Here is an 11,091-nt window from a genome sequence, read left to right as displayed (position 1 = left end):
AGAGCCCGGTCTCGGCCGTGCGCTGCCCCTGCCAGGACTGCCCTGGCCAAAGCGACCCAACAGCCACCCCCACCCCCCCGGGAGGGCTGCCCACGTTGGGGCCCATCTCGGCTTCCCCCACAAGTACAGCGGCTGCCCCCAAATCCTGCCGTTTTTCAGCAGCTCAGATTTCGTGATTGCAGGTGGGGAGTCTGGGGTGTTCTGCCCCCCCTTCCCTCTCCCCTCTCCCCGAGGGTGGCCCAGGCGCCCTCCCCTATCGCCTCCTGGTTTGGGGCGGGATTTGCGGAAGGGGGTCCCCCCCCCGGCCTGCCTCTCGGGCCGAGCTGCGCCCCCAGCCGGAGGGAGCCAGGAGGCCGGAAACTCCCCATCCAGCCCCGTTGGCGCCCACCCCGCAGCCCGCACGCCCCCCGGGGGAGCCCCAGTCAAGCGCTTCCCCGTCCCAGGCGGCGGCCGCCGAGGGGGCGGGGCAGGCGGAGAGGGGTGGCACTTTGCACATGCTCGGGGAGGAGAGGTCTCTCCCCCCTCCCACCCAGCAGGCCCTCCCGGGGTTGCCAGCCCCCGACGGGGGAGGCCGGGGCGGCGGCCTCCAGCCCTTTCCCGCGGGGGACCCCCCCTCCCCGCCGAGCATGTGCAGAGTGCCGCCCCTCTCCGCCTGCCCCGCCCGGCCTGCCCGTTGCGGGTGCGCGGCTCCGCCTCTTCCTTCCTTCCTTCTTCCTTCCTTCCTTCGGCAGCCCCGTCCAGCCCAGCCCAGCCCAGCGCAGCGCCGCCATGGCCGCCCGATGGGACGCCGCCGCCGCCGCCCAGGTAGGAGCCTGCCCTCTGCACGCGCCCAGAGGCCCCGGGGGCGGGGCCAGGCTGGTTCCCCGGGGGGCCCGCGGTGCCCGGGCGCGGGGGGGGGGGGGAGCCGCGCCTCCTGCCGGCCGCACCCGGCCCCGTCCCGCTCACGACGGCCCTGGCGTGCAGGGCTGGGCTGGCCCGAGGGCCCCCGGGAGGACTCGAACGCGGCGCTCGCAGAGGCCGGCCCGGAGGACCCGCTGCCCCGCCACGCCGGCTTCCCGTCCTGCAGCTGGCCGGCCAGGCCCCGAGGAGGAAACAAAGCCCCCTCCGCCGCCCCCGGAGCCGGTTGAGTAATCCCCCGCCTTTGACCCAGAGCACCTTGCAAACCCCCTTCCCTCCCCTCCACAGCCACCCCGTGAGGTAGGCGGGACAGAGAGCTCTGACAGAACTGCTCCAACCACACAGCTCTGAGAGAACTGGTGGCCCTCTTCACCCCCAGCTCTAAGAGGCCACCTGATCTTCTGGGGGACAAAAGAGACTGCGGAAGAGCAGCCGGGGGGCGGGTGGGGGGTGGGGGGTGGGTGGCACATCCCCGGAGGCTGTCGGCCTGCCTCCTCCTCCCCCAGACCGTTCCCTCCCGCCTGGCCCTTCAGCACCGAGGAAGGAGCCGCCTTTGCTGTCATTTGTTCCTGCCCCCCTTTGCCCCCCACCCAGTGGGGCTCAGAGCGGCTCAGGACCTCAGTCTCCCCGTGGGTGCCCCAGCAGAGAGGGCCGTGCCGTGCCGCCCCTTGCCGTGCCGGGCCTCTTTGTTCTGCGGGTGACGATGGGCCTTTTCCGTTCCCACCCCCCCCCCCAGGATGTGGCATGGGACGTCCCCTCGCTGCAGCTGGCCCCCTTGCCCCCCTGCTTCCCCCCCAAACACAGCCGTGAGGAGGAGGAGCCCCACCGGCAGGCCACCGAGATCTCCCTGTGGACCGTGGTGGCCGCCATGCAGGCCGTGGAGCGGAAGGTGGACCTCCACGCCGGGCGGCTGCTGACCCTGGAGCGGCGGACGGGCGTGGCAGAGAAGAAGCTCTCGGAGGCGGAGAAGGCCCTCGTGGACGTCAGTGGCCACCTGGAGGCCCTGGGCACCCTGCTCCAAGAGTACGGACAGCTCCGGCGGAGGCTGGAGGACATGGAGAACCTGCTCCAGAACCGGAACCTCTGGGTCCTGAGGCTGCCCCCGGGCACCGAAGGCGAAGCCCCCAAGGTCAGTGTCCCTGAGGACCGGGTGGCCGCCCAACTGAGGGGGCTTTGGCCCGCTTGCAGCCTCCCTGCCCAGCGATGGAGGCTGAACCTTGCAGGGTGTTGCAGGGCCCTGGGGCCCTTCTCACCTTGAGCCACTGGAGCAACCTGCACCCACCACGGAGCAGGCAGGCCACCTAGGGGGCCAATTCGGGAGGGGGGGTGAGCTTGCATAGGCCGCTCCCCTGGGATGTGAGTTTGCCCTCTGAAGCTGCCGTTTTCTCTCTGTGGGGCCCTGTCTCTTGGCTTCTGGCCTTAGGAGACCCTTGGAAGTATCGTCTTCCAAAATGTCCTCTTGCAAACTGTCGGGGAATTGATCTCTCTAGCCTGGGAATCCCTTGAGAGTGCAGGAGGGCTCCAGCCCCTGCCTGAATGTTGGCAGCTCAGCACAGGGCCCTTGTCTTGCCTGTGATCCACACACGGTCGTTAGGATGGCACTTCAGTGACGTCTTGCTTGTGTTGGCAGCTCCCTTGAGTCCTGCGAGATGGAAAAGCGGCTAATAAATGTTTTCAATGAACCGACTTCCTGGGCAGCTTGCTGCAGTGAGGAAACTGTACAATCTGACATTCAGATCCAGTGCCAATGTGGGCCTGAGGCCCTCCTCCTTTCAGGCGCTCCTCATCCTAAGGATCCCAGGAACTGAATCTGTGCGTCTGGTGTTGGGCACAGCGGAGAGTTTGGCCATCTGTCTGACGCACTGACCGCTGAATCTCCTGGCGCTGGTGGCTGGGTGGGCCGGACAGTTCCCCGGACTATGAGCTTCAGGGGGCTGGAACATCCCTGCAGAGAGGACCAGCTCCTTGTGGAATCTGGGCCTGGTGCCCCCCCCCCATGGCAACAGTGGGACTCACACCCGTAGTTGATGGCCCCACACATCAGGCGGGCCACACCCTGGATGGGCTCCTGGAAAAGGACCAGCCGTGGGGCTGGGGTCGTGCCACGTCACCCTACGGGTCCAGGTCGACATACCGCCCCCGCCCTGCCTAGGCAGAGAGCAGAGATCTGCTCGGCCCAAGGAGGCTTACGGATCCCGTTGCTTCCTGGCCTCGGATGCCGCTCCAGCGTGGCTGGCTCCCTGAAGCCCTTGAGGAGGTCGCTCCCCACGCCCTCCCTCCCCCTCCCAAGCCAGCTCTGTGGGAGACATCGGAGCTGCCAGACAGAAACAGGACTTGTGACTGCAGGATGAGTCTTCTGGTGGGGAACAGAGTGGCAGAGCGGCAAGAATGTCCTGCAAGAGGCTTGTGGGGGGGCTACGAGGAAGGGATTCTAGGCCCCCTCCCTTGCCTCTGCGGGCACACGCCCAGCACGCCTGAGGGAGCATTCGCACCCACAGCCCCTTCCTACCAGCAGTCACTGCAGTCTAGGAAAAGCTGTCCCACGGTTTCCTTTTCCGGGAAGGGGCACAGTGGCCAGCCAGGCTCCCCCTTTGCACAGGGACAGGCAGAGGTGGGGCCGGTCGGGTTGGGAGGGGGATCTGGTCGCTCTGCTGCCGGCTCCTGGCTCCGCTTCCCTGGTGGGCACAACTCCCTCTCTGCATTTGCCCCGTTGCCTTTGGAGGAAACTACACAGTGGCCCCCGCCACGGAAACATCCCCTGCCTTCGAGTAAGAGGTTCTCTCTCCCCCCCTTTTTGGCCTAGGTCTGACCTTCGGGCCAGAGGACTATTCCGGTGGGTCTTGAGGTCGGCCAGGGCCGACTGGGAAAGGGCTTGGCTCCCTCGGGGCTCGCAGGCTTTGGGCCTACAAGTGTGGGGCTGAAATCCCTGCCATCCGGGAGAGCGCTGCAGCAGCTTGGCCAGACCAGACCTGAGTGGAGGGGCAAGTCCTGCCCTGCCAGCAGAGCCCCTCCACTCAGCGATGCGCAGGCTTAAGTATCAGCCACGAAGGGGGAGAAGGGTCTTCCTCGGCCGCGTCTCTCTGAAACCTCTTGGCGGCTGTTCTCCATCAGGACCCCTCCGTGTGACCCCTCCCAATCTGCGGCTTGCCTCCCCAGGTGCCCGTGGCGTTTGACGAGGTCTCCGTCTATTTCTCCGAGCAGGAGTGGGGGAACCTGGACGAGTCGCAGAAGGCGCTCTACAGGAACGTGACGAAGGGCAATTACGAGTCGCTGGTCTCGCTGGGTAAAGAGAATGAGCGGGATCGGTTGCGGGTGGGATCCCCGCCAGGAGGTCCAGGGGCCTGCTCCGGAGGCACACGGTGCCTGCTCTGGGTACCCTCCAGGGATGGCCTTGAGTAGGACAGGAGAGGGATGGATGGATGCACGGAGGGACGTTCTCCACACAAATCAGTACCCGGCACCCAGGAAATGCCAGTTCTGATTCTGACACACTTTTTGTTTATTTACTGACTACCCAGAATCCTCGAGTGGGAAGGGACCATCTAGTCCACCCCCTGCTCAGTGCAGGATCAGCCTCAAGCATCCAGGAGAAGGATCTGTCCAGCTGCTGCTTGAAGACCACCAGTGAGGGGGAGCTCCCCACCTTCTTAAGCAGCCCTTTCCCCCGCTGAACTAGACCCATAGAATCCTAGAGTGGGATGAAGGCCATCTAGTCCACCCCCTGTTCCGTGCAGCATCAGCCTCAGGCATCCAGGATAGGGATCTGTCCAGCCGCTGCTTGAAGACGGCCAGTGAGGGGGAGCTCCCCACCTCCTTAGGCAGCCACTTCCACTGCTGAACTAGACTCCTAGAATCCTAGAGTGGGAAGGGGCCATGGAGGCCATCTAGTCCCATCCCCTGCTCAGTGCAGGATCAGCCTCAAGCACCCAGGAGAAGGATCTGTCCAGCCGCTGCTTGAAGACCACCAGTGAGGGGGAGCTCCCCACCTTCTTAAGCAGCCCTTTCCCCCGCTGAACTAGACCCATAGAATCCTAGAGTGGGATGAAGGCCATCTAGTCCACCCCCTGTTCCGTGCAGCATCAGCCTCAGGCATCCAGGATAGGGATCTGTCCAGCCGCTGCTTGGAGACGGCCAGTGTGGGTTGCACCCAGCAGCCCATGCCTGAATTCCAAAGGTGTCTGCAGGCTAAATTTCTGGCAGAGCACGTAGGATGTAATGGTAATCAATGGGAACCTTCCCCTAAGATATAAACTCTGTCATCAGGTGAGGCTCCTGGATTTCTCTCTGCAAGCACAGGAACTGGGAACCTGCTTTTATTGTTTTTAAAGAAGGCTTCAGATTTCATGATCTCCTCCCCCAAAAGGATTACGTTTGGTGTCGCTCCCTTGAGCAGATCTCTGCAGAGGTGACAGATACGTTTCCCAAACCATAACATTACCTGGCCCCTGATTTTTGTCCTGTCCTCAGATTACGCCACTGCCAAACCAGATCTGCTGTCCCAGACTGACCATGAAGGGGGCCCAGGGTGTCCTGGTGAAGGAGAAAATGACCCAGGGATCATCCGTCGTGGTAAGCTGAAGGAATCAGTATCTCCCAGGCAATTTGAGGGCTGTCTGGGTGGATCCGGAGAAGGAATTCTCGTTCTCACTTCTTGACTGCCGCCTTGTTGGGAATAGTTTGGGAAGGTAGCTGGGTTGGTCTGCAGCAGAGCAGTTAGGGTTGAGCCCAGGAGCACCTTGGGAACTAATAAGGTCTAGGCTCTCGAGGGGCAAATAGTTTCTGGGTTGTCTTCAAGGGCCACCCTATGTAGATCGTGTTGCAGTAGCCCAGCAGTGAGGCTGCAGCAACAGGGAGCAGCGTGGCATTCATTAACAACCAGGAGGATTTCATGGCCATTCCGCCCCATCTGCAGGGACAACCTTGCATTTGTGATTGGGTCTCCCGCCCCCCCTTCCCTCCCCCCAGTTGCAAGGAACGGAGGATCCATTTCGGGGTCCTGATCCCCCACCTTGAGGATCACTAGCTGCGTGGCAGGCAGGATTGTCCTGATAAAGGGATAGGGGCTGCTCTTTGGCACCCTTTTGGCCCTTCTAGTCCCATGATGTCACCTTCTCCCCGCTTGCTTTATGGCACAGGGTAGGGAACAAGTTAATCAGGCACCTGTTGGTGCACTTTCAATGTACAGAAATCCCGGCCGACATGAATGACACCGTCTCCTTTGTCCAGCGGGATGTGGCTTCTTCCGTGGCGGGTGAGTGGGACAGCAAGGGAAGGGAAGCACCCACAGACACCAGTCCTGGTGAGTTAACGTAAGACTGGGGCGGCTTGGGAGGGAAAAAGGCAGACTGACCTTGTTTCTTGCGGGTCCTTAGTCCTGCTTGGAGGCTTAGTGTGGGCAGAAGGCCACACAGAGGGAGGCCCTTGACAGATGCTCACTTGGGTGGGGACTGCATGTCACTGGTACTGCAGGAATGGCACGAAAGGGCCCAAAAGAACAATGGCCCAGTTAATAAAGAATAGAAATTGTTCTGAAACGGCTCGATTGAGATTTAAGGGAATATAGTTCAGTATTGATTTGCCAGATCAATATTTCATATTCTGTTTTTGGAACCTCTGATATTCAGAGGGCTTGTGCCACTGAACATGGAGGTTCCTCTCAGTGGCCTTGGCTTCTAGCCACCAGCAGACTTCCCCTTTAAAACTGTCTGTTCTGGTCGCCATCACTGTGTTCTCTGACAGCAAATGCCACATTTCAATCTCTTCTGCCAAGTAGCATTTCCTTTTTGTCTGACCTGAATCTACTGCTGAGTCTCTCCCTTGGGTGGCCTCGAATTCTCTTCTCTTGGGGGAGGGATAAAAAGCCCCCTTTGCAGAAGCCATGCTGATTCCCCCTCTGCAGGCTCTGCCCTGTCCGTGCCCAGCAGTTCCTTTTTGGGACAGAGTCCGGGTCCAGGGGCACCTTCAAGACCAACTAAGTTTAATTCTGGGGAGAAGCTTTTCGACGCACTAAAACTTGGTTGATCTTAAAGGTGCCGCTGAATTCATACTTGGTTTTGTGGCTTCAGACCAATACAGAGAGGCACCTAATTCTATCTGAGATGGACGTTTCTCTCAGTGTGCTGGGGACATAACACCTCTGCAGTGTTAATGAATTTGAATTAACCCACATTCAGTTCCCAAACTCTCGGGGCTAACTGCAAAGGTGAGGAGGATGTGAGCTCCTTGGGTATCCGTTGTGGGATCCCTGGATCCCTTTCGCTTCTGACGGGCTCTTCTCCTCCTCTCTGCCCCCCCCCCCAACCAGATGCCGAACTCCTCCCCTCTGAGGCAGGGCCTGGCTGCTTGGGCCTGTTGCCAGAGGGGTCGGAGGAGGAGGAGGAGGAGGAGGCCGAGTTTCCGTTCCCTGGGCAGGGCCTGGCGTGTGCCGACGGAGAGGCTGTGGGCACAGCCGTCAGCCCGGAGGAGCCTTCCGAGGGCGAAAGGAGCTTTGGGGACTTCACCACGATCATCGTCCAGGAGGGGTCCCTGCCCGGGGAGGCTCCGTTCGTGTGTCCGGACTGCGGGAAAAGCTTCCTGTACGAGGAGCAGTTTGCCCTCCACCAGAGCACCCACCCCCAGGCCTCCCCTGGCCCCGCAGGGAGCCCTCCGCTGAGCCTGCCCCTGGGGTCCGGGCTCTGCACCTGCCCCGAATGCGGCCGCAGCTTCCCGCACCTGGCCAGCCTGAGCAAGCACCGCCTGTGGCACTCGGGGGAGCGGCCGCACACCTGCGCAGAGTGCAAGAAGAGCTTCCGGCTGAAGATCAACCTGCGCCTCCACCAGCGGACGCACGCGGCGGCAGGGCCCAAGGCCGGCTCCTACATCTGCGGGGAGTGCGGCCGCGGCTTCAACCACCACTCCAATTTCCTGCGTCACCAGATGATCCACACCGGGGAGCGGCCGTACGCCTGCGGTGAGTGCGGGAAGACCTTCATCCGCAAGGAGCACCTGGCCACGCACGGCCGCCTGCACACTGGGGAGCGGCCCTACAAGTGCCCCCTCTGCCAGAAAAGCTTCACCCGCAAGCAACACCTGGTGGGCCACCAGCGGCTCCATGAGGGGGAGACACCCTGGGCGCGGGACGGCCTGCCTCATGACCTCCCCTGTGGCCCACGCGGTGGAAGGGGGCTGCGGCCAGACGCTCGGGGGGGGCCCTGCGGGCAGGAGATGTTTCCCCCCTAGGCGGTCTGCCCGGCACACTCTGGCTGGGACACAGAACGGTCTGTGTGTGTTGTGACAGCAGCCATTTTGAACTGGCCCGCGTGGCGCAGCTGGGGACTGAAGGAGAGGCTTTGGCGCTGAGCGTTTCGCGTTCTCCCGCCACACTGGATGGAGACCTAGACGCTAGAAAGACTGCTAGGGTGTCTGTTTGTACAAAAACCACAAACCGTGGATCTCTGCCCACTCTCTGGAGTCATCCGCATGGGAGGAGAGGGGAGGGAGCCGCCGTGTGGTTCTCTCGCGCACTCTTGGTGGTAAAGTTATTGTCTTTCACCGGCCGTGTTGTTGTTGTGGGTCTTTGCTTTCTGCTGCCTTAGCCCTGGGAGTCAGTGGGTGGTCCCTTGGGGGCAGTCCACTGCCTGGACTCATGTCTGGCTGGGCAGGGGTGGGCACGTTTTTCCAGCCTGTCTGAGGCCTCCCCCCCCTTGGGGAGCTCTTTCTCCTTCCAGAGCGTCCTGAGCAGGAGACCAGGTGCGGAGGGGCTCAGTTGAGGCCCCCCGGTTTGTTCTGTATGCCGTGAGAATCCCCATTCATAAGGGGCAGAGATCCCTCCTCGGAGTGGAGATTTCTTTTGGAGGCACGGTTCTCGGGCCTGGGTACAGCCACGGAGGAGGGGCTCCAGGGCCCTTGTGCCGAATGTCTGCCTGTCCAGGTGCGGGGCAGATGGGTTTCCCTCAGGGCTCTGGCTGCAGGGGGCACCTTCATCCCTGCAGTCATGGGTGTGGCTGCTGGGGGAGAGGCATGCCAGCGCTGAGTTGGGCCCCAAGGCTCATTCCGGAATCACGAGCGCCTTCGTGTGAGCCCTGAGCTGTACAGGACTTCTGGGCAGCACCAACCCTCTCTTTGTTCAGGAGCCACAGGCAGAGTTTCAGCAGGAGCCACCGCAAGCTCTGGGCCTGTGAGCCCTCTTTCCTCCCCTCTTTCCTCCCCTTGGGGGCCGCAGGGCCTCCTGGGAGAAGCTGATGACTGGCCTTTTGCAGCCAGGCCAGGGTCACATGTGAATCGCTGCACAGGATCTTGGGAGAAGCCGGAGCCCGAGGCCCCAGCTGCGACCGTCCCCTGCCCTTTGGTCCACACAGCAGAGACCCACCAGCCAGCGCCGCGCAGTGGGGAGGAATGTTGGGCAGGTACCTTGGGGACCCCAGTTCAAATCCCAGCTTGTGCTGTGGAAGTGACCTTGGGCCAGATGCACTCAGCCCGTCCTTCCTCACGAGGAGGTGATGAGGGTCGGGGGGAGAAGAGGGGGACGAGGGGAGAAAGGGGGCTTATCCGTGAATCACATGAGCAAGCACCAGCAAGGAAGGTGGCTGCCTTCTCACGAGGGCAGGCTGGGACGCCAGGCAGTGCGCACGTAGCGCACTCACACGCTTCTTTGGCTCTCGGCTGCCTTCCCAGTCTGCCCTTCTCACTGAGAAGCCAGGTGGATTCGGGGGGAGGGGGGTGCCAGGAGGGGAGAGAAGTCAGGACCGGTTGAGGGGGCTGCAGAATGGGAAGGTGAAGGACCTGGCTGTGGGGAGACCTGGCTTGCTCCAAATGCAGAAGTATGGTTCAGAAGAAGAAGAGCTGGGGAGGGCTTGCACCCCACCCTTCTCTATTATTGATGATGATGATCCCTGGAGAAGAGCCTAATGCTGGGAGCGATCGAGGGCAAAAGAAGAAGGGGGCGACAGAGAATGAAGGTGGCTGGATGGAGTCACGGAAGCAGCCAGTGCAAACTTAAATGGACTCCAGGGAATGGTAGAGGACAGGAAGGCCCGGAGGATCATTGCCCATGGGGTCGCGATGGGTCGGACACGACTTCGCAACTAACAACAACATCATTGATGATGATGATGATGATGATGATGATGATGGAGCCCCAAAGCAGCTGGCAAACACTTTTCCCTTCCGCTCCCTACGACAGACATCTTTTGAGGTAGGTGAGGCTGAGCGAGCTCTGAGAGAACAGGGCCTGGTCGGGGTCACCCATCTGGCTTCAAGTAGAGGAGGAGGGGGAATCAGACCTGAGTCTCCAGCTTGGGGGGTTGCTTTTCTTGGCCTTTTAATGACGACAATACGATTGGCCTCTGTCAGATGCACACCCACCCACCCTCCAGGCCCCCTCAGTTTCTTGCTTGGCTTGGCTTGTGCCTCAGCCCTGTAGCCCCTCAGCCAAGGCCTGGATCCTGTTTGCTGTCCGGAAGCAGGGCCGGGGGGAGGCCTGACGGGACCCTGAGGGAGGGTCACAGGGGGGAGGGCTTGCCGACTTCCGGGGGGAACCTACAGCACAGCCACTGGCCCATCTCCAGAAGTATCTAGTGCTCCTTTTCCCCTGGTTCTGTCACATGGACGACCCCAGCCAATCCCTGCCACCATCACACCAGCATCCCCGCGCCATTCGTGTATCTGATGCTGCCATTCGTGTATCTGAAGCCGCGTGTGAGAGCTGATGCCCCGAATTAAGCTTTGCTGGGCTTCAAAGTGCCCCCGGACTCCGCCTCTCTTCTGCTGCTTCAGACCCACGTGGCTGCCCACCTGAGCTGGTCTCTAGATGGCCAAAATCAGTTTCCCTGACTGTTGCTTTAGGCCCTGGCTGAGGTCACTCCCCTCCCCAAGCCCTGCCTTCCCCAGGCTCCCCCCCCCCCCCCCCCGAACTTCCAGTGTTTCCCAGTTCAGAGCTAGCAGCCCACCTGGAGGGGGGACCGGACGGGGACTGAATGCTGTCATGGGGGATCACCGGAGTTTCCACCAGACGTTGCTGGTCAGCCGGCCCCAGCCCTCTCCTTGTTTGTTCCCCAGACTGTCCTCCTGCTTTCCCAAGTGGAGCACCAGCTTAGCAGCGAGTAGGGGTGAGAGCTCTTGTGGCAGCCATGCTGGGGAACCAGCTTCTCACGTGAAGGGCGGCCTTGCGAGAAAGTGGCTTGCTTGGGGGCAGAGCAGCACAGAGAAAGACATTAA

General features: G+C 61.7%; 1 protein-coding gene across 1 annotated transcript in view; it reads left to right on the top strand.

Annotated features, from left to right (window-relative positions):
- LOC143820848 (uncharacterized) overlaps window positions 1-8,427 on the top strand; it is a 34,184-nt gene extending 25,757 nt beyond the window's left edge. The window contains exons 10-17 of the mRNA XM_077304172.1: window positions 234-679; window positions 732-804; window positions 964-1,122; window positions 1,634-2,026; window positions 4,054-4,180; window positions 5,365-5,466; window positions 6,083-6,196; window positions 7,202-8,427. Coding sequence (XP_077160287.1) covers window positions 234-679; window positions 732-804; window positions 964-1,122; window positions 1,634-2,026; window positions 4,054-4,180; window positions 5,365-5,466; window positions 6,083-6,196; window positions 7,202-8,115 — 2,328 coding nt within the window. The 3' untranslated portion in view covers window positions 8,116-8,427. The remainder of the gene's footprint in view (window positions 1-233; window positions 680-731; window positions 805-963; window positions 1,123-1,633; window positions 2,027-4,053; window positions 4,181-5,364; window positions 5,467-6,082; window positions 6,197-7,201) is intronic.
- The last annotated feature ends 2,664 nt before the right edge of the window (window positions 8,428-11,091 follow it).

The sequence above is a fragment of the Paroedura picta genome, chromosome 11 (assembly GCF_049243985.1).
Source record: "Paroedura picta isolate Pp20150507F chromosome 11, Ppicta_v3.0, whole genome shotgun sequence".
NCBI lineage: Eukaryota > Metazoa > Chordata > Lepidosauria > Squamata > Gekkonidae > Paroedura > Paroedura picta.
This window is presented reverse-complemented; position numbering and strand designations above follow the sequence as displayed.